The sequence below is a fragment of the Myotis myotis genome, unplaced genomic scaffold (genome assembly GCF_014108235.1).
Source record: "Myotis myotis isolate mMyoMyo1 unplaced genomic scaffold, mMyoMyo1.p scaffold_m19_p_21, whole genome shotgun sequence".
NCBI classification, from domain to species: domain Eukaryota; kingdom Metazoa; phylum Chordata; class Mammalia; order Chiroptera; family Vespertilionidae; genus Myotis; species Myotis myotis.
The window spans coordinates 7,958,419-7,981,312 of record NW_023416326.1 but is presented as its reverse complement, the minus strand read 5'-3'; the positions used below and the strand labels follow the sequence as shown (position 1 = coordinate 7,981,312).

General features: G+C 40.4%; 1 protein-coding gene across 1 annotated transcript in view; it reads left to right on the top strand.

Annotated features, from left to right (window-relative positions):
- Positions 1–12,887, top strand: part of LYPLAL1 (lysophospholipase like 1) — a 32,582-nt gene extending 19,695 nt beyond the window's left edge. Inside the window, exons 3-5 of the mRNA XM_036355122.1 lie at positions 762–931; positions 11,176–11,291; positions 12,360–12,887. Coding sequence (XP_036211015.1) covers positions 762–931; positions 11,176–11,291; positions 12,360–12,599 — 526 coding nt within the window. The 3' untranslated portion in view covers positions 12,600–12,887. The remainder of the gene's footprint in view (positions 1–761; positions 932–11,175; positions 11,292–12,359) is intronic.
- The last annotated feature ends 10,007 nt before the right edge of the window (positions 12,888–22,894 follow it).

Here is a 22,894-nt window from a genome sequence, read left to right as displayed (position 1 = left end):
ATACCTTTGGCACTTTAACTTCATTCAGAGTATGAATATCCTGTGAATGGGTTAAGATTCACTAGTACTGGAACCATCCCAACTTTACAAAAATGTAAATAATTTCATAAGAGTAACCGTGTTCAACAAGACACCAATTCAGAGCATCTTATTACATAAAATGTCTTATAAGTCCAACAAAGCACCCAATTTGAGACCCAAATTATTAGCTCACCTTTGATACTTGAGTACTGCAAATTAAGCAACTTTTAAAAGCACTTCACTGAATTATTTTTCACTCTTGGGGTATTGAATATTTTGCATGGACAAACATTCAGTTAGCTGTGTACACTAAAATATTGATTCTTACATTAAAGGGGAAAAATAATGCAGAAAAATTTGAAAACAGTAGATCTGATGAATCATTTTAAATATTGAGCAAAAAATATACACATACTATACATACACAATATATATATGTTATATATATATATATAATTCAATTTTTGTAAGGAATTTTGGAGAATTTATGAATCTTAAAGATGGAGAAACTAAACATGTACTGGTATTAGTAAATGTTAATGGAATCGACATACGTATACGTGAGCTAATGCCATATACATGGGGGTGCTCTTAATAGGAATTTTTCAATTTATAAAACTTGGAGGAAATTGAAACGATTTATTCAAAATACTAGAAATTAGAAAATCTACCTTAGATTTTAGAAATTAAAACATCTACCTTAATGTCATCCCCTTTTTCTTTTCTCTGGTTTTAAACAGGCCCTATACTCCTATGAAAGGAGGACTCTCCAATGTGTGGTTTGACAGATTTAAAATATCTAACGACTGCCCAGAGCACCTTGAGTCCATCGATGTGATGTGTCAGGTGCTCACAGACTTGATTAATGATGAAGTAAAAAGTGGCATCAAGAAGAATAGAATATTAATAGGTAAGACCTTCAAATGTTGGAAATTTAATTTTTTTTTCCTTTTGTTTAAATTCTTTACGCTGAACTTTACTTGGAATATTATTTAGAAGCACTTATATATCATTTGACCTGTTTATAGTTTCAAATAAACTATGTACTAAGGGTTTCAAAGATATTAGAATTATAAACAATAACTCATGAAACTTTAATTCCCTTTCATTTTAATAATAACAGTTTGAGAGCCCCGTGTTTAATTTTAATTAGATTATTCATTTCAGTTTTTAAAACAATTTATTTTAATTAGCTTAAGTTTTAATATATGTTTAAATTACTGTTGCCATGATTAAGATAAAGTACACCGTCAAAATATAACATCAAATTTACGAAGTTAATGAACTCTTCAGGGTTAGTATCACAGGAATAAGGTATTTATAAACTTTTGTTAACTAACTTGAGCAACCTCTATTCTCACGGGCTATAATGTGCCTTTACATAAACTCTTTATTCTACTTAATGCCCTTTTTTCGGTAATCATCAAATACATAAACTATAACATCTCTATTTTTATAATACATACGAAAATGAGATTGGATGTTTACAGTAACTTCACCTTTTATGGGCCTCTGTTTTCTCATCTATATTTAACTCTGAGTTTCTATGTATCATATTTAACAACTATGTTTAACTCTAATAGAGATAAATATATAGCATTGTGGGAGTGCTGGGTAGAGCACAGGAAGGGCACCCAACTCCGTCTAGAGCAGTGGTCGGCAAACTCATTAGTCAACAGAGCCAAATATCAACACTACAACGATTGAAATTTCTTTTGAGAGCCAAATTTTTAAAACTTCAACTATATAGGTAGGCACATTGTTATTAACTTAACTAGGGCACTCCTAAGGCTTAGGAAGAGCCACACTCAAGGGGCCAAAGAGCCGCATGTGGCTCGCGAGCCGCAGTTTGCTGACCACGGGTCTAGGTCATTAGGTAACATACTTACAGGACAGAATTAAAAATGTGTGCATGTATGACCAATTCCATCTTACTCAGTTGTTTACCAAATATTTTCTAAGTTCCTCCTGTGTGCAGGCAGGGTGTCAGATGCTCAAAGGGACATATAGCTAAATAAAACAGGAGCTATCTCACAATGATTTACAACCTGGAAGAGTCCATGAGGTACTTACAATGACAACTGTAAATAAAGCAGCCGATGACGAGTGCCCTACAGCCCAATAACTGCCTGCTCCTCAAAGAGTGATCACATATATTCACTACTAGAGTCTGAGTGCACGAATTCGTGACCAGTGGGGTCCCTCCGCTTAGCCTGTGGGATCGGGCTGGAACCTGCTGTCCGACATCCCCTGAGAGGTCCCGGATTGTGAGAGGGTGCAGGCCAGGCCGAGGGACCCCACCGTTGCACGATCAGGGCCGGGGAAGGACCACAGGAGGGCTCCAGGGCGTGTCTGGCCTATCCAGACCCCAGCAGCAAGCTAACCTACCAGTCGGAGTGTCTGCCCCCTGGTGGTCAGTGCACGTCATAGCAAGCAGTTGAACGACCTTAGCATATCATTAGCATATTATGCCTTGATTGGTTGAACGGACAACCAGACACAGAGTATATTAGGCTTTTATTATATAGGATTATTTCCCAGGATTCATTGCTATTCCTGGCACAGAGCAGGTGCCTAGGAAAATTATCACAGGTGGAATGACCTAATCAGTGAATTGGTGACTTCAGTAATTAAGTACCACAGGGATTCAGAAGAGATCATAGGTGTTTGAGGCTGAGAAGTCTAGTGGGAAGGCAGCTGGGGGTATTGGAGATTTTGAGATGTACAGATAAGATTTTATTCATACTGTGCAGGGGTAGGTACAGAGAAGTATATGAACAGTACATACAAGCAGAAAAAGAAGTGCTTCTTTGTCTGGACATAACATGTTAGGAGAAAGTTTGTTGTTTGAATGGAAAATTACTTGTTGACTCTGGTAGCTGGACTAGGAGGCTGAAGAGCCCGTTAGTGACAAAAACGGGTTCCAGTCTAAGTCTATCGCTGCCTATTTGGGTTCTGTTGTCTCAACGGTAAAGGGGGCTAATGATACCTTTTCTACTTACTGGAAGGTGGTGTTTATAAAACACATGGGCCCTCTAGACTATCAGTAAATTCTTTATGGTTTCCTTTGTATTCTTTTTTTAAAAATATATTTTATTGATTTTTTATAGAGAGGAAGGGAGAGGGATAGAGAGTTAGAAACATCAATGAGAGAGCAACATCAATCAGCTGCCTCCTGCACACCCCCTGTTGGAGATGTGCCCACAACCAAGGTACATGCCCTTGACCGGAATCGAACCTGGGACCCTTCAGTCCACAGGCCGACGCTCTATCCACTGAGCCAGACTGGTCAGGGCTCCCTTTTATTCTTTATTCTGTAGGCTAGGGGTCCAGTGCACAAATTAGTGCACCTTGAAATGAACTGTGGGCTGCAAGGCTGCGGTAGGCACAGGGGCGGGTCTCGGCCCATCCTCCACGGCCCCTCCCGCCGCGGCCCCCAGTTCCCTGTCTGCCGGCAGCCCGGCTCCCGCCACTCCCACTCGCTGACGGTGTTGGCCCTGCTCACACCTACTGAAGGTGCAGAGGAATTAGGGCCGGCGTCAGCCGCAGGTGTGAGCGGCAGCTGCCAGCCCCGATCGCCCCTCAGGAGCAGGAGAAGGTGGAGAAGCCATCAGAGGCAGTCGGGGCTGACAGCCACCACTTGCATCTGCTGATGGCACCAAGCCATCAGGATGGAGCCAGGCATCGGCAGCGGGTGCAAGCGTCAGCTCTGGGGCCTACTGTGGGTGCAAGCGGGGTCAGCGCTGGCAGTGGGTGCAAGCAGTGGCTCTGGCACCAGCAGCAGGTGCAAGAGGTGGCTGCTGGCCCCAATCGCCCCTCAGGAGCAGGGGGAGGTAGAGAAGCCCTGAGGGGCGATCGGGGCTGGCAGCTGCCACTCACACCCACTGACAGTGCCTAGCAATCAGGGCTGGCAGTGGGTGCAAACGGTGGCTCTGGCGCCAGCAGCGGATGTGAGCGCCAGGTGGGACCATGGTGCAGAAGCAAAGAATTTTCAGTAACCACCAGAGGCTCACTGGCACCCTGCCTTGGTCTGGTGCCCCCCGCTCACCTGCTCCACCATCCTGCCATGGCCAAAGCCTGCCATGTTTCGCGCACGCCCCCTGGTGGTCAGCGCATGTCGTAGTGACTGGTTGTTCGGTTATTCTGCCATTCGGTCTATTGGCATATTAGCCTTTTATTATATAGGATAATTGGTGAGAGATGATTGAAGAAGGTGTTTGGGTCATATAATTAATTGCAATTAATTTAGGAAATTAATCTGGCAGGAGGGGTAAGTGATGAGATGTGAAGGTGCATGTAGAAAACTCAGTTACTGAATTTATATGGTAATGCAGTCCTGAAGAAATGTGATGAGTGGGAAAAGGAAAGATTAGGATAAGAAATTGCTTTAAAATAAAATCATACAATCTTCATTCATAAAAAAGTAGAAAATATTCTAATTAGTACTCTTAATTTACATGTTAATAAGGTGTAAGTGCTATTCTTAATATTTTAATGAAGGATTCAATAGGAATTCAAATAAAAAATGCTTTGATATTCTGACCAATTTTATTAAACACACATCAGAATGATGGTAGGTCACTTTAAAAAATGAATTATGAGAGAAAAAACTAGAAAATTATGATTGAAAATGAAAATATAGAGGTAATAGGTACACAAACTGTCCTTATTGCTTTTGTTTAATATGTGATAAAATTTCCAGCTTAATATCACACAACATATACTCTGTTGTTATAATTGCAACCAGTGTAACTTTTTAAACAAAACTAGTCTCTATATTTGAGTAGGTGGGAGCCCATTCTTTCTCCGTGGTTTTATTTTGATTAGTGGCATTTTATTAAACTTAGTGTTTTAAGAACAATTTTTTATAGTATGTGATATCCAACCTTCTCTCTGTCAAGTAAAAAACGGTACTTCTCATACTAAATTCAGTCTCCAAATTGTTAATAAAAATTTTAAGCCCTGGAGTACTAAAAAAACCCAAAAAACTATCAAAAATGTTACAGTCTAATGAGGGAGATACAGAAGTCAAGTGTTCTAATACGATACAAGTGTTATTGTAAAAATGTGTTCAAGGTACAGGGTGAGCAGTGAGGAAAGAAGTATTGAACCTTTTAGGGAGTTAAGAACTGCTTCTCAGAGATGATTCCAACTGAGTTACAAAGAATGAGTCAGAATATGACTGATAAACGGGAGGGAAACATTCATGAAAGAAAGCGAGAGGCATGTCAGACTCTCTCTGGAAATACTAGTTTGGTGCACGCCCTGACCTCTGGGGATTTTGAATTATATGCAGAGAGTGACATGAAGAGTGTGCATTTTAGAAAGACTGTGCTTAACAACACCATGGAGGGCGGCCAGTGTGAAGCCAGGAGAGTAGCAAGAAGGCAGATGTGTGGAGCCACTCGAGCAGTGGTTCTCAACCTCCTAATGCCGTGACCCTTTAATACAGTTCCTCATGTTGTGGTGACCCCCAACCATAACATTATTTTTGTTGCTACTTCATAACTGTAATTTTGCTACTGTTATGAGTTGTAGTGTAAATATCTGATATGCAGGATGTATTTTCATTGTTAAAAATTGAACATAAAGCGTAGTGATTAATCACAAAAACAATATATAATTCTATATGTGTTTTTGATGGTCTTAGGCGACCCCTGTGAAAGGGTCATTCGACTCCCAAAGAGGTCGCGACCCACAGGTTGAGAACCGCTGCACTAGCGGGGTGAGAGACGAATGCATGCGCTGCGCCCGGTTTTGGAAACAAGGATTATTAGGAGGATATGTAAGGACAGTCGACTGCAGGTGTTAGCAGTGAAAATACACTCTTTGTTTTTAGTTTTATCAATGGAAATATATTACCTTCCTGGTGGAAAAGATAAACTTTGGCCTGATACGAAGAGCTGGGCCAAGGCTCACCACCTAGCTCAGTGTCTGATAAGAGCGATGGGTTTTCAGTGCAATGTGCTTCTCGGAGACATTTGTGAGTCCTCGCTCTCTACATAAGAAGTGTGTGTATTTAATTTCATATATTTATACCAAACGTGATTCTACAAAAGGTATAAGAGAAGGGGAAGCACAGGCAATAAAATAGTGACTTTTGAATTTTGTTCTCAATGTTGGCAATATAGTCATAAATAAAACCTGGGACAAGTCCTGTATTCTGAGAAAATTATTAATGACATTACATTATCCTAGGGGTGGGGAACCATTTTTCTGCCAAGGGCCATTTGGATATTTACAACATCATTCTCGGGCCATACAAAGGTATCAATTTAAAAATGACCCTGCTATATTTGGTCAAACATTTAACTCACCCCTGATGCCTTGGCAGGGCCAGACCAATTGATTTTGAGGGCACCACACGGCCCGCGGGCCGGATGTTCCCCACCCCTGCATAATCGGTCTTCTGGTTTAACAAGGTGAGGTGTCCAGTGTGCAGAATGTAAGTGTATTTCATAGTACAGTCTGCTTCCCTGTTACTGTCTTGAACGCTTCCTTTCCTTCTGATGTGCTCCTGTATAATGTGAGAAATCAAAGTGGAAAAGGTGTATCAATTTCCTTTTGTGTACTTTTGTGCTTAGAAAATATATATGGTAGTAATATGACTAAAATAGTTGACATTTACATTACAATTGACAGGTTTAAAATTGCCGTTATATATCATAGTGTTTCATATTTAGTATTTAAATTATACAGGTTGTTTTCATATATCTCTCTTGGGCCTTATAATAGGTTGAGTGGGAACTTACTCTCATTTCAGTTATGATGAAACTAAACATCCAAGAGGTTGCTGGCTAATGCAAAATAGCATTGGGACTAGAACCCAGACCCATGCACTCAGGCAAGAACTTTGTACAGAATGAGATTCCTTTTTTGGCCACTAGGTGGTGATGATTTGTTATTAAGAGAAAATTGATGTAATTTAGGTTTAACTTTGATCTGGGATGTATAGATCTTGACAAATGCTATGACCAGATTATAATAATTTTGATAATATGAGCATACTATGAGAATTTTGAAACAGGGAGAAGTGCTTCTGGAATTATACCTAAGTAGAATTCTAAGTATCCATCATGAGGATAATGGTTAAGGGAGTTTTGGTCTGTTAATACAGATGAATATTATGTAACCATTAAATACTATGTATACTGTCACATAGAAGACATTTATTAAGTATGCATTCAATGAATAAAAGTATAATTAGGGAGTTTTGTGATTCTTTTGAAAGACTTTCAAATCAGTATTACATGAAAAAGGTATAAAATTATACATTTAGAATGTTTAACTATTAACATGAATTTTTTAAAAATGTCAAAATTATGTAGGAGTAGTGAGATTTTAGATATTTGTATGATGGAAACACTTTACATGATGGGTGTATACTAATATATCGATTTTATAAGATTTAAAATAAAAATGAAGGGATAGTTGGAATTACCAAGATGAAGCCTGCCACAAGCATTTCCAGGATCCCTTGTCCTGACTTAATACAAGTATCTTCTGCAGCTCTTTCTTGGAGCTAAAACTTAAGAATGACAGCATCCTACTTGCTTTTAACTCATGCATGTCTTAATTAAGCAACTTACGTTTTTTAACAGCTATTATCAGGATTTTCAAGCAGTGGAACTGCTGTTCTAACAGTTTTGCATAGATGATGATAAATATTTTAGTTATCCTATAAATTTTGTGTGAGAAAATATACAAATATATACAAATATATACATATATATAGTCTTTTGAGACTTTATCACAGTTCAGTCTGAAGCATAACATATAATTAAATAGAAGAATTGTTGAAATTTGGAGGGAAGGCAGATTTTATTACATTTTAAAAATCCTATTCAATTGATAGTAAACTTGACTTGTATTTTTTTCTCTGGATTTTGTTTCAGATAGATTAACTTATTTTTCCCAGTACAGTTTTTTTATATATTGTTTCTGTTTTATTTTATTTAAGGAGTTCATAAAAACTAGGTTTATTATTTTTTAACATGTTTTATTCAGCTCGTTAATCTTAAATGTATGTTGAAATGTTAACTCTTGACATTTTAATACTTTGCCAGCAACTATAAATATACATTATAACCATTACCTACAATGAGTTTACTATTTGGTATTTACTTATTGGACAGTATATTTTATATTGCATTTTAGACATTTAGATGGAAATTGAATTCAAATAACTAGTCCTTTGTGTTAAATGTTTTTCTATTCTAAAAAAATACACAAAGTCCCTTTTCATAGCAGTGTCCGATGCTAAAGGTGACTGCATTGTCAGAGATGGCTGGTGAGAAATTGCAGATTACCTCCCGAGAGTATAAATGGGTAAGGGACATACATTACATTTTTAAATAATAAGATTTCAGTCAGTACATTTGTCTCCCTTGTAAATTATGAAAATTGAACTTGAGGTTAAATGCTTCCGGGATGCATTTATGTTTGTTTGTAATTACATTTCCTACGTGGAAAAAGTTTTCTGTTTGTGGTTGTTGTTGGGCTGCATGTCCTGATGATGTAAATTTGTCACCTTGCAGAAATATCCTGATGGGAACTGCAATTGACTGTTCATTTATTCACTAAGTATTTATTAAGCACCTCCTATGTGCTAGGCAACTGTTCTGTGCCTCAGGAGGGCACATCAGTGAATAAAATATACAAAAATCCCTGCTCACATGACCCTGATAGTCTAGTGGGGGTTGTCTTCTGCCCTGGACGGTTATAGAGTCAGAGCAGAAGTGGCTGCATGTAAAAGGTCTGATAGTAAAGGTCTACTTGATAAATTCCACCCAGTAATTCAGTGCTAGGAGAAGTTTCCAGTACAACTTGGTATGCTTTCTTCTGTGAAGGAGTATTGCCTTGCTACAGGGAAGCAGTTAAATGTCCCGTCTTACCCCTAATTATGCTGCCCCTCCCTTTCTCTTTTGTTCTTCTTGGCCTCTTGGTCTCTCCCCAGCCTTTGTCATCTTCCCTTCATTTTAGAGATGTAATTGTATTGTTAACAATATGTTTGATAAGCAACTTTGAATTCATTTTGTCAGTAAATGGTGAAAAGGGGAGATAAGAGAAGGAAGTAGAAGGTGAGCATTTGCTAAGATCAATTTTGTGAACTTTAAAGAAAGGCTAAAAGTATATTCTAAGAGGTATGGAGTCTTATTCCCAAACTGAAAGTAAAGTTCTGTAATTATAATAACTGTAAATTTTGAAAGTCCTTGCTGTTTGAACTTTTACAAGTGCTTATTAAGCATTTATAGAATAGGTTCTAAAATGTGATGGAAACCCTAGAGATCTTCTTGTTCAACTAACTTTACTGGAAATGAAATAATCTTGTATACAGTAAGCTCTTCATGTTTTAATGGGACAGGGCAAAGATGTTTCAATGCACAAATTTGTAGGTAATGGTGCCCGTGGCTTTTAACATTGTTTGTAATGTGATGCACAAATGCAAAGTTTACATACAATTCTAAGACATTTATGCTCCCTACTCCCCCACCAGGCTTATTCGTGAGCCTCTAATTAGATGTATCTGCATCTGGGAGTGGTTTTGAAAGAGCCTTTCAAGTTGTTCCCATCCCTGGTGAGCTGCTGCTACTGGTGAGCCCCTCTTATTTCCTTCTGATTCTCTGCTGAAAGCCACAGGTGTAATATGTATCATAATGCGCCCTTTGTAAAAATCTGAACTTCCCAAGGCTGGTGATCTTTACTCATAGATTTGTATCCTGGGTCCAGAATACTATTACCAGCCTGCCCCAGATAAAGTAGTTCTACTTTAATAAATATCAGCACGAAATCTGGGTTTCACAAGTCCTAGCTTTACAGCTGAAATTAGGGGTGCAGCCTTACCCAGGTCATCTGATCTCCTGTGGCTAAAGCTCCCTTCATCTCTAAAGGAGATTGCAGTAAATTCAAATGTACAGTCTCTAAGGGCTCAGCTTTATACTTCGTTAATTGAAATAAAGCAGGAAGCTGGAAATTAAGAGCTCTGAATTCTATACCAAAGTATATAGTATATTTTCATATTTCCACAGTGTGCAGCTTACTTTTTGTATTTCTCATGAAATAACTCTGACTCAGGACAGAGAATATCATACCAAGTCTCTGACCTGAGGTTGGGTCACCCTCTCTGCTGTGTCTCCATGATGATGTCTCTGTTTCCCCCTCGAACATGAGGTCCATGTATTTTCACACATGTGCTGCCCAAGGGAGCGCTAGGTTTGTGTATATTAATCTGGATACTTCAATGTGCAGCACGGTGCTTGGCACGTAAAAGACAATAAGGTTTGTCAAATGAGTACATTGTTTTTTAAACTTGTTTAACGTTTGTGTGTGTGTATATATATGTATGTGTATGAAATATATATATATATATATATATATATATATTTCAATATACCATTGTCAGGCAGTTTTCAAAATAATATTGTAATCCAAAAATGTTTTAACTAGCTCACCCAGTCAAATGTTTTAACTAGCTCACCCAGTCTTTTGAGTGTCTTTCCTAGTTCAGAGGTCACTAAGCACATATTGGTGGCAGGCACTAGAGCAGTGATGGCAAACATATGACATGCGTGTCAGAGGTGACACGCGAACTCATTTCTTTGGTTGATTTTTCTTTGGCATTTAAATATATAAAATAAATATCAAAAATATAAGTCTTTGTTTTACTATGGTTGCAAAGATCAAAAAATTTCTATATGTGACACGGCACCAGAGTTAAGTTAGGGTTTTTCAAAATGCTGACACGCTGAGCTCAAAAGGTTCGCCATCACTGCACTAGAGGTATAGCTTCTAACTTGGCAAAAGATGCATGTGATTAATTCTAGTGGCACTGTGAGGACTTACAAGTATAAATAATGCACTATGACTCATATTTTGAATTATAAATCTTTTTACTTGAACATGGTTGCTTTGTTCAATTCCAGCTCTTTTTTTTATTTTTTTTTATTAAATATCCTTCCCAGCGATGACATGGATGGGACTCATAGCTGGTCTTTATCTGTGAGAATTGAAGTAGACTAAATTAGTGCCACATCTTTAAAGGTCTGTCTTCATCTGCTTTTATAAAATGTTTGCGGAAGACTGGCACAGATGGATCTTGTTGTGAAGTATTGCTGCACGTGTTCTGTTCTGAGAGTGAACTCTTGCTTCTCCTAGGCGGCTTTTCCATGGGAGGGTGCATGGCGATGCATGTGGCGTATAGGAATCACCAAGATGTGGCGGGAGTGTTTGCTCTTTCCAGTTTCCTGAATAAAACCTCTGCTGTTTACCAGGTAAGTTCCAGCTTTAAAAATAAAAACAGGAAAATACATGAAATATTCACACGTTGAAACTAAAACAATTAACATGGTGATAGGCCAAGTTAGTCATATGGTTTATTCCAGCCAGTAGTTAACCAAATGTCCTGTACGAAGAATATGGTTAAGCCAGGTGTCAAAGGGGAAGGATAAAAACAATGCATCTGTGGTACATGTGGAGCCTTCCCATACAGCAGTGGTTCTCAACCTTCCTGATGCCGCGACCCTTTCATACAGTTCCTCATGTGGTGGGGACCCCCAACCATAAAATTATTTTCGTTGCTACTTCATAACTGTCATTTTGCTGCTGTTATGAATCGTCATGTAAATATCTGATATGCAGGATGGATTTTCATTGTTACAAATTGAACATAATGAAAGCATAATGATTCACCACAAAAACAATATGTAATTATAGATGTGTTTTCCGATGGTCTTAGGCGACCCCAGTGAAAGGGTCATTCGACCCCCAAAGGGGTCGTGACCCACAGGTTGAGAACCACTGCTATACAGGGTTTCCCAAAAAATGTGTACACACTTTGAATAATTATATAGGCAGTGTTTTATTTTCAAAATTGAGCTATCGGCTAGTAAAGCGAGTGTACATTTTTGGGGGACATCCTAGATGATTCTAGCTGTTGGCTTATTTCATGAACAGAATCAAAATGACCTACTGCATTGTTGACAGCTGTTTCACAGCAGCGTCCCCTTATGACTGTGGTAGTGTTGCAGCTTTTTTACCAACAGCAGAAATGGCAGATGTAGAAATGAGAACTAGAACGTATTTTTCCCCTTGATTGCCTCCCTCTCCAAAGAGGTCTGTCTTCTCAAGTCTCCTTGGGAAATGCGTGGACCGCATCTGAGACAGTCCTCTGTGGAGTGAATGCAGGTCACACACAACAGAGCCCAGTGCCAGGCCCACCGGTGGGTACCTGGGGCAGCACAGTCTCCTTCTTCCCTTTCAATATTGGAGTTTTCCCCGCTTTCTCTGACTTCCAAGAATGCTGTCCTTTAACCTCTCCACCGGTCCGTCCTCTTCTCTAGGCTCTGCAGAAGCGTGCTGGGGCGCTCCCCGAGCTGTTCCAGTGCCACGGGACTGCTGACGAGCTCGTCCTTCATTCTTGGGGGGAAGAGACAAACTCGGCCTTACAGTCTCTAGGGGTGAGCACCAAGTTCCATAGCTTCCCAGGGCTTTTCCATGAGCTAAGCACAGGGGAGCTAGAGAAACTGAAGGCATGGATTCTTGCAAAGCTGCCAGGAGAAATGGAGAGGCACAAGGAGTAAATAGAGACTCACTTGTTGCCCTGGCTGTTGTGGCTCAGTGGTTAAGCGTCGACCCATGAACCAGATTGAGGTTCGACTCCGGTCAGGGCACATGCCCAGGTTGTGGGCTTCATCCCCAGGAAGGGGCGTGCAGGAGGCAGCCGATTGATGATTCTCTCTCATCAATAAAAACATGTTTTAAAAAAGGATTAAGTTGTTAACACATGTCATGCCTTCATGAAAAGTGAATTTTACTGCCAAATTTTATGGTTTATGTTAATTAAAATATTAATAAATATCAACAGTTTACCAACTTGTTATTGTAATGCCTAGCACCATAGAGAATAGTACAGTGTTATTATGGCAAACATTAATTTAGACAAATGTATATTATTTTTAGTCATTTTTTGTAAATACAGTGTATCCCCCCAAAATGTATACACACTTTAACAGCTGATTTCTATTACATTTTGAAAATGAAATGTGTTTTAATAAACACTGCCTTTATTCAAAGTGTGTATACATTTTGGGGGGACACCTTGTATTTGTATGAAAAGACCTAACATGGTATTATTTATCTTTCCTATTACTTTCTTTAAATTACCTTTCCAGAGAGACTCATGTCTCTGCAGTTCTCGACAGAATAACCTTTATTCCAAGTTTACAAGGTGGCTGCACAGGGTCTCCCTTGACCATCACAAGAGCTTGGCAAAGCAGACTGAGTAGCTGTCGCTGGTCTTTGGCAGTAGGGGTAGGAGGATGAAAGACTTCCCTGAAGCCTCCAGAGCCAGGCCTCCTGAGTCTCAGCGGAGCTCTCTCTGTTAGAAGCCGCTGCTCTAGTCCTGGAGGCCCAGGTATGTTCCATCTTTTCTATTTTATCCATCTAGTCGGTGTATCACATGGTGCATCCTCCTGATGACATTTCACAGTTTTATGTGCCCACTTATAAACTATATATTTTTTGATTATATATCTAATCAAATCCTTTGCCCATTTTTATTAGGCTGCTTGTCTGGATGCTCTGTAAGAAATTTTCCATACTTGCCAGACACCAACTATTTTGGGGGGAAACGAATCCTTGGTTAGATGTTTTATAAAATTTAGTCTATGGCTTGCATTTTTTTTTCTTGCCAGTGTAATCCAAAGAACAAAAGCTTATTAATATTTTAATTTATATTATGTGCTTTTAATATCATGGTTAAGAAAGCGAAGGTCACTAAGATTTGTCTCCTATATTTTCTGCTAGAAGTTTTATAGCTTTAGATCTTAGATGTAGTCTGTGGTCAATTTCAGGTAAACTTCTATATATGGTAAGAGTTAAGTATCAAGGGTCATTTTTTGCATATCCAATTATTCCAGCACCACTTGTTGGAAGGTCTGTCATTTCTCCACCGACTGGCCTTTTGCAGCGGTGTTGAAATTTCAGCTGTTGAAGCATATGTAGGTTCCTTTCTGGACTCTTGTGTTCCATGGATTTACTGTCTGACTTGATTTCTGTAGCACTGTAATAAGTCTGGAGAACAGATTGCAGTGTTATTCCTCTTTTATCAAGTCTTTGATATTTACCCACTTATTTACCTACCTTTTTCATTGCTCTTCATTCCTTAATGTAGTTTCAGATTTCCACATGGTCCCGTTCTCCTTCTGCCTGAAATAGTAGATACCATTTGTGGTAGTGCAGGTCTCTGCTGCTGTTGAGTTTACTCAACTTCTGCATGTCTGAAAAAATAGTATTTTTCTTTTTAAACGCTATATAGAATTCTAGGTTGATGAGGGTTTTTTTCTTCCATTCCTTTAAAGACCTTACACTGTTGTCTTCGATGGTCCCAAAGCAGTTTTGCTCAGGACTGTGTCCCATTATCAGACACCACGTCTCTGAGGACTCGAGCTGCTGCTCGCTGCAGTGTGAGGTTTCGTTCTGGCTGGTGGGAGCTTCCACTTTCCCAGGCCCTCCGTGAGCCCACTAACTGTTCCTTTCGGTGGCTCCTGCTTCCCTCACACACACCTGATGGTCCGTACTTTGCTGAAGTGTGGCAGGGACCCTCTGCTGCTCTGGAACATCCTTGTCTGTAAGCTCTGGGCTCTCCCTCCCCATACTGGCTGGGCCTTGCAGCGCTCACCTCATTTGTTTCTCCGTAAGGGATGGCTGTCCTGTGCTGCCAGAGTCCAACATCTGGAAACATGCATGTGGTCCAGCTTGTTAGCTGTTTCAGGTCGAGTAAGTCTGGTCCCTGTTTCTCCATCTTGGTCCCAAGCAGGAGCCTCTTCAGTTCTTTTATTTGAAGTTATAAACTTTACATTTAAAGAGGAAGGGACAGAGAGAGGGGAGGGGAGAGAGACAGAATTTAATAAAAATCCAAGAGAGATTCATTCTATGCAGTTTTAATTATAGTAAGCTTTTAATAACCTTCAACTTCTTCACGTTTTAAGTGCATTGGATTGAGTATACGTGGGTCACGAATGTTTAAACCCTTAGGGCTACAGTTTGTTCTAAGAGTAACATATATGCATGTCATAGATAAGGGTGTCAGGCCTGTAAGTGTTGAGTGTATACAAACCAAATATAGTATAAGGGAAAGGAATCCAGATTTTTTTTTAATGAATACTTGTCCTGTCACTTAATAATCGCATATTCCAGAGTAAATCTCAGTCTCTGCTACGGTGTACTCCTTGGTTAAATTTTTATGTGAGGATCAAGGTATATGGCATGTATAAATGCTTTCAATAAAAGGTAAAGTTAAACAAATTTAAGGTATTACTCATTTTGCCAGAGAGGGAGGGGCATGTGCATGTAATAGTTACAAATCTTTCTCCACAAACTAATCTGTGTGTAGAACATATATATCTAAATATTTTACATAGATAATCTTCAATCCAATTCTGGTCCCCTAGCCACTGGGCTCAGAGTGTACTAGTATCTGTTCTCAGTTATCCTGAGCTCTTTTACCTCTTTCCAAATCGTGCAAGACCTGGGCCCCTTGCACATACAGTTGCCTCCCTAATTTCCCCTCATGAAGAAGAAGTAAGGTGGAAAGCCATTGATTCCCCAGTTGACCATAAAGTTTGGCCAACATGCTCACTACCACTTCCCATGGTCTCCCCTTAGATTCTGTTGATCACCCTGCAAAGCCTCTATTCTTTCCTGTCTAGTCCTTGAGTACATTACAACGTGAGTGTGCAATTTCTTTGGAGATATTGAGTGGACTTTTATAAAAATGTAAAACATTATTTCAAGATATATTTTCTTCGTACTACCCCCAAATTATCATGTACGTTGCATTTGTGATTTTATTTAGGTCTTTTGTTTTGAATGGGTTGTGAAACCCATATGTGATTTTTATATTAGGAATTGAATTAATGGTTCTATGATGAATAGTGGACATCCTGTTTTGAAGAAATCATATTTTGGGCAAAATGCCCATTAGTGACTTATGTTTTTGCCAGTAGTTTAGTTCAGAGCCTCTGGGATCTTTCTCTCTTTTTTGTTTAGTTAGGAAGTGATGAGAAAGTTTGATTCTTTTGCATTCTATCTTAAATTCCTGTAGCAATGATTTCAAAATAGCTTGTTACTTCGTTTTTTGTTAGTGCAGCTAATTCATCATTGTTTCTTTGTTTTGGTGCTTCACTCCCTACTTGTAAGAGCATAGTACTACTTTTAAAATCACTGTTTTCATTTTGTCTCCCTCTTCCCATCCCAATTTTTCTAGTCAGTTGTTGGCTTGTCCAATTGAAGCTAGAGACACACTTGACATATTAGTTCATTGACGTATTAATTTTGGCAAGTCTTGGTATGCTTTCTTTTGCCAATAAAATTATTGAAATTGAAAAATTGGGTGGGGATGTCCACGAAAGACAGAAGTGTTTCCCTTGGGCATTAACTATTAAGCCAGTTTCTCTATGACATAAGAGAGAAGTGTTAAACCAAGGTTCACGGTATGCAACTGGTGGAAGCAAATATATGGTTCTCTTTAAAAATTTCACTTCAACAGCAGTAATCTCAAGTCAAGTCTAAAACCAGGACTTTTCAATAGCAAATGAAAAATATAGCAATTTCCAATAGTAACTGAAATGCGTGTGTTTTTTTTTCCTGTTTGTTTTTTTAGGTTTCTTAATTATCCTGTGAAATGTCAGGAAGAGTCAGGACAGCTGGTTAGCATTGCCTTAGTTCTGCCATAGAATCAAAATACTTCCATTGCTGGAGGGAATTCAGAGATTGCCATTCCACACAGGGAAACTGAGGCCTGGACAAGTGAAGTGAACACTTAGCTCCTGGGAAACAATCTCCCTTCTCACACTGCCCACTGGGCCACCCTGCCATCGCGGTAGCATTCAGAAAGTGTGGCTGAACAGTCACTGAATTGCAAGCGTTTTAGATTCACAGCTATTTCCTTTCCTTTGTAGACATCTTATATTCCTGCTTCTTTTGTTCTGTTTTCTAAAGCAGCGGTCGCCAACCGGTGGCCTGCGGACCACTGGTGGTCTGTGAGGTCCGAAAGGTTGGCACCTGCTGGTTTAAGGAAACCTTTGGAGCAGCAGTCGCCAACCGGTGGTCCGTGAGGTCCAAAAGGTTGGCGACCGCTGTTCTAAAGGAATGTAGCGGTCTCTCCCTCTGCCTCAGTGTAACAGCAGGCCTAATCTATTTTCAAGAGAAAGGGAGGAAGGGGGAGTGAGCGAGCAAGGGAGAGACAGAGAATGAGAGACATCTATGAGCTCTATGTATTTATGCGTTCATTGGTTGATTCTTGTATATGCCCCGACTGGGGATCAAACCTGCAACCTTGAAGTATTAGGATGATGCTCTAATTAGGCTTGGCCAGAGCAGCAAGCCTAATAGTTAAGTCAGAGTTTTAAGAGATTACAAATCATTTCTTTCAATTTCTGAATCCCATGGCCTATGACAGTCCTGACCCTACTTGCCATCTTTATAGGACTTGACACGGAGGCCTTCTGCTCTAGTTTCCCTAGGCTCTCTGGACCATGGCTGCGCTGCCAGTGGCGCCTTAGTCCCTTCCTGTGGAGGCTCCTCCTTTTGGCTCTGTTTTTTCTATTCTCTCTCTAGCTCAGTGGTTCTCAACCTTGGCTGCACATTAGAATCACCTGGAAATCTTTTTAAAATCCTGATTTCTGGGCCCCATCCTCCGGAAATTCTGTTTCTTTGTTACTAATGATGAGGCATGTGAAGACACACACTCACTCCCCCATATTGAAATTCCCTAGCCATGCCCATCTTTTTCACAACTTCCCTTTTATCATATTATTCCCTCCACTTAACATGCCCTCTCCCCCTCCTTCCACTGACAATATCTTAACATTCTGGATACAGGCTTTGAGTAACCCAGTGCCTCACCCACTTGTCTGTGGCAGAAGTTGCTATTCTCCATGTTTGTCTTTATCCAAATTTTGAACTCAAGGACAAGGGCTACCTATTTTTTTTCTCCTCAGTACCTAGTACAGTAATTGGCACACAATAAAAATGCAATAAATGGATCATAACATACTTATGTCCTACTGGCTTCTTTAACTGTTAAATTCAAAAGAAAATCCAATGAAATCTACTTTATAAGAATCCAGGGATGCGGTCCTTTCTTTCTCCTTAGTTCCCCCTGAGTTTAGATTTAATTTTTATAAAGACAACACTTTGCAGTCAAAATGTTGGCAAATAACAGCAAAAGAAACCATCAACAAAACAAAAAGGCAACAAACCAAATGGTGAAAGATATTTGCAAATAATACCTTCAATAAGGGGTTAATATCCAAAATATATAAAGAACTCATGCAACTGAACAACAAAACAATCCTAGTAAAAATGGGCAGAGGACCTAAACAAACACTTTACCAAGACATGCAAATGGCCAACAGATGTATAAAAGGTGCTCACCTTCACTAGCTATTGGGGAAATGCAAATCATAAAAACCACAATGCGACATCACCTCACACCTGTTAGAATGACATTATCAACAAGACAGGTAAGTGCTGGAGAGGTTGTGGAGAAAGGGGAACCTTCATTCACTGCTGGTGGGAATGTAAAATTAAGAATAGAGTTACCATATGATCTAGCAATCCCCCTTCTGGATATTTACCCAAAAGACTTGAAAACATTTGTCTGTAAACATACATGTACTCCTATGTTCATTGCAGCATTATACACAAAAGCCAAAACAGAAACAATCCACGTGTCCTTCAGTGGATGACCGGATAGAGATGTAGGTTATATATACAGTGGACTACTACTCGGCTATAACAACAACATGGATGAATCTTGAGAGTATCACGCTAAGGAAAATAAATCAAATGGAAAAGGACAGAACCTTCTGATTTCACTCATAATATGGAATATAAACCAGAAAGCAACAAACTAACACACTCATAGACACAGAAAACAAGGGTGTTACCAGAAGGGAAGGTGGGGCAGGATGAAGATGGTAAAAGAAGTCAAATATATGGTGATGAAAGGAGACTAGACTTTGGGTGATGCACATACAATGCCATGTGTAGGTGATACATTATAGTATTGTATACTTTAAACTTATATACTGTTATTAACTACTGTCACCCAATAAATTTAAAAAACTTTTATAAAACCATGGTGACCTTCCAGTCAAGATGACAGAGTAGGTAAACGCAATACTCGCCTCTGCCCACAACCACATCAGAATTACAGCTCAACTACAACCATCATTGAAAACCAACTGAAATCTAGCTGAACAGGTAAGTCCTATAACCAAGGATATACAGAAATCACAACAAGGCTGGTAGCAGGAACAGAGACACGGAATAGGCAGGTCCCAGGCCCACATGTGGCATTTAAAAATTGGGAGGGCCCTAGCAGGTTTGGCTCAGTGGATAGAGCATCGGCCTATGGACTGAAGGGTCCCAGGTTCGATTCCGACAAGGGCATGTACCTTGGTTGCAGGCACATTCCCAGTGGGAGATGTGCAGGAGGCAGCTGATGAATGTTTCTCTCTCATTGATGTTTCTAACTCTCTATCCCGCTCCCTTCCTCTCTGTAAAAAATCAATAAAATGTACTAAAAAAAATTGGGAGGGATATCTCAGCAGTGGAGGTCACCCCTGAGGAGCCATTTGCAACAACTTGTGTGCCCCCCAGCCCAGGGGTCCAGGGCCAAGAAGAGAAATCCCCATAATTTCTGTCTGAAACCAACAGGGACTGTGGCTGAGTGGGACAGGCTGCTGGAGTCCCAGGCATTTCTTGTGAAGGCCTCACAGACTTAACCTGGTAAAGGCCTTACTCTGAGCTCCAGCGCTGGGCAGAACCTCAACATGTACCAAAAGCATACAGGGAGGAAAGGAGCTGCATTGTCCAGCAAGGGCTGGTGCAGGGCAGCTTTTTCCTAGACAGCACTGCTGGCAGAAGCCATTACTCTCTTGCTGAGCCTTCCGCCTGCAGGCACAGGTGTGAGCCACTTACCACCTGGCTAATGCTGTTGGCCTTGCCCTGGGGATTCCGAGACCACCCCACCCAACTTGTGGGCCCATCCAGGCTGTTTCCAATGGCTTTTCTGTACAAATGGCCTGTCTTGGCTCATGTTGTGGGATTTCCTAAAATCTCTCAAGTCTACAAACCCTAAACAAGCAGCACCTTGCCTTGGTGTGCCCCGGACCTCTGGCTAAGCAGCCCCAAACAGCACCAGCAGCAGCCGGGCTCCATTAGAACAGTGGTTCTCAACCTTCCTAATGCCACGACCCTTTAATACAGTTCTTCATGTTGTGGTGACCCCCAATTTCATTGTTACAAATTTAACATAATTAAAACATAGTGATTAATCACAAAAACAATATGTTAATTATATATGTGTTTTCCAATGGTCTTAGGCAACCCCTGTGAAAGGGTCGTTCGACACCCAAAGGAGTCACGACCCACAGGTTGAGAACTGCTGCGTTAGAAGCTTAGCCTCTCCCAGGCACCTTCAAGCCCAGCACAGGTTCTAACCATCTGCAGGTCACTTTGTAGCTCATACCAGGTGGCCCAGGCAGGACACAGGTGGCAGGTGACCTAGGCCTGACCTCTCAAGAGGCCTCAGAACCAACACACCCAATGGCTGCTTCAGACCAGGCCAGAGCACCACCCAGCCACCTCCCCAAGTGACACCCTCAAAGGGCAGGCTCAGCGGGCAGCAGGGTCCCGCAGAAGCAAATCCTATGCTCCATAGGGTCAGGCCCTGCACAGCAGCTCCTCCACTGTAGTCATGGCCAGTCCTCACAGCCAATCACCCTGTGGGTCAATCCCTCACAACCAATCAGCATGGGGATCAATCCCTCACAACCAATCAGCATGAGAGTCAGTCCCCCCCAGTGAAGTGCCAACATCAGTGAGGCTCAATTACAACAGGAGGGCACACCTCCACACACAAGGGACTCTCCTTGAGAACCCAGATCAGGTGACCATGAGACTGTGCCACTGGCCCCCACACGACTCCTACTACATAAGGCCACTTTACCAAGACTGGGAGACGTAGAAAAAAATAGAATCCAAAAGACATGAGGATAGCTTAAGGGCTTCTGGGACAACATTAAGCTTACCAACTTTCGCAGCATAGGGAGGACAGAAGAGAGAAAAGGGGTTAAAAACCTATATGAAAACTATGGCAGTATCTGATGCCTCATCAAAATTTTACTGATTTACTCATATCAGAATCAACTTCCTATCCAATGGGTTGCAACATGTCATTGTCACTTTTTTTCTGTTTTGGATTCTGAGGCCCCTCAGAATTGGCCAGTTGGAGTCTGAGTTGGCTCCAGTCTCCTCCTCACATGTTCCTTTTATTCTCTGAACACTGCGTTATTTTATAGCTCGGAGAGATATATCAGGCTCATCTTGTACTTCTCTTGCCCTAGCCACTGAATCAATCATTTCTCTAAGGCCTGCTGGTTCTAATTTCATGGAACATGAAATTTAGAAATCAAGATCTGGACAGTAAGTAGACTCATTCTATCAGGGTGTTGCTGTTACCAGGCCCTCAGTGGAAAGAACTGGGGATAAATGTATCTACACACATGCACACATTTAAGACTATTTGTGTGCATGTATGTGTATATTTTCTATGTATACTATATACATATACAATATACATATATTTGTATATGTAATGAGTTCATGCATGTATCTCCAATTTCAATAATAGTGATTATTCTACTTCTTAGTTGTTTTAGAGCCAGCTATTGCTGGCTCCCAACTGTAAATTTTTCAGAAATTTTGCAAGCTGATACCTTGAAATTGGCCATGGTGGGAGTCTTTACATCATGGAAAGCATCAAACACTCCCCTCTATATGTCTAGCTCACATATTTGCAACTGAAACTAATCTTGCTTCTGAACACCAGACCCAGTCTTCCTTGCTGAGTCCATCTCTAAAATGGTTCTTATATATCCCCTTTTAAAATCCCTACTGTTGACATAGCCTTATTTTGGCCTTTTCTTTTTTCCTTGTCTGGTCAACTGAATTCATAAATTTCTTACCTTGCATGAAAGCTATTGTATGATAATAAAATACCTCTGACTCTTCTGAAACATTAAAAGTTAAAATGATCAGAACAGAGTGGTTATGGTTGTAGAAATTCTGATCGACTATGATCTAAACAGTGAAAACAGTTACTAATCTCACATCGTGCAATTGGAGAGGTGTTCTTAGGTTTGGTGTAGCTGTCCAACACTGTCATTCAAGACCCAGCCTTTTCTATCTGTTCATTCTGCCATTCCCTGCAGATTGGCCTTTTTCTTGACCGTTGTCATCAAATGGCTGCCAGAGGGCCATTTGCATTCTCACCCCCCAGAATTCGGTGCAAGAAGAAAGAGAAGGTGTGACACGAGAAAGGTATCCTCTCGTCTCCTTTTTCAGGTAACTTACTCTTTCCCAGAAATCTCCCAGCTGTCTGCCCCTTTCATCCTAGTTTTCAGAACTGTTACCCAGCACCATCTTCTCGAAGATGAAGTCATACTTAGCCAAAGTTCTCTGCCTGTGTGAACAATATGTTTATATGTATTTTAGATATATTTGTATTGATTTCAGGGAGGAAAGGAGAGGGAGAGAGAGATAGACACATCAATGATGAGAATCATTGATCGGCTGCCTCCTGCACGCCCCCTACTGGGGACCAAGCCCTTAACCTGACCGGGAACTGAACCATGACCTCTGGGTTCATAGTCAACCAGGCTATGAAGGATAAGGAGTAAATAAAAACAATTCTATCATTCAACCACTGAGCCACACCGGTCAGGCTCTATGTATTTTAGTTTGAAACTTAGGCCAACTCTTCTTTCTGCTGGGGCAGTGATATATGGAGAAGACCACATTGGTT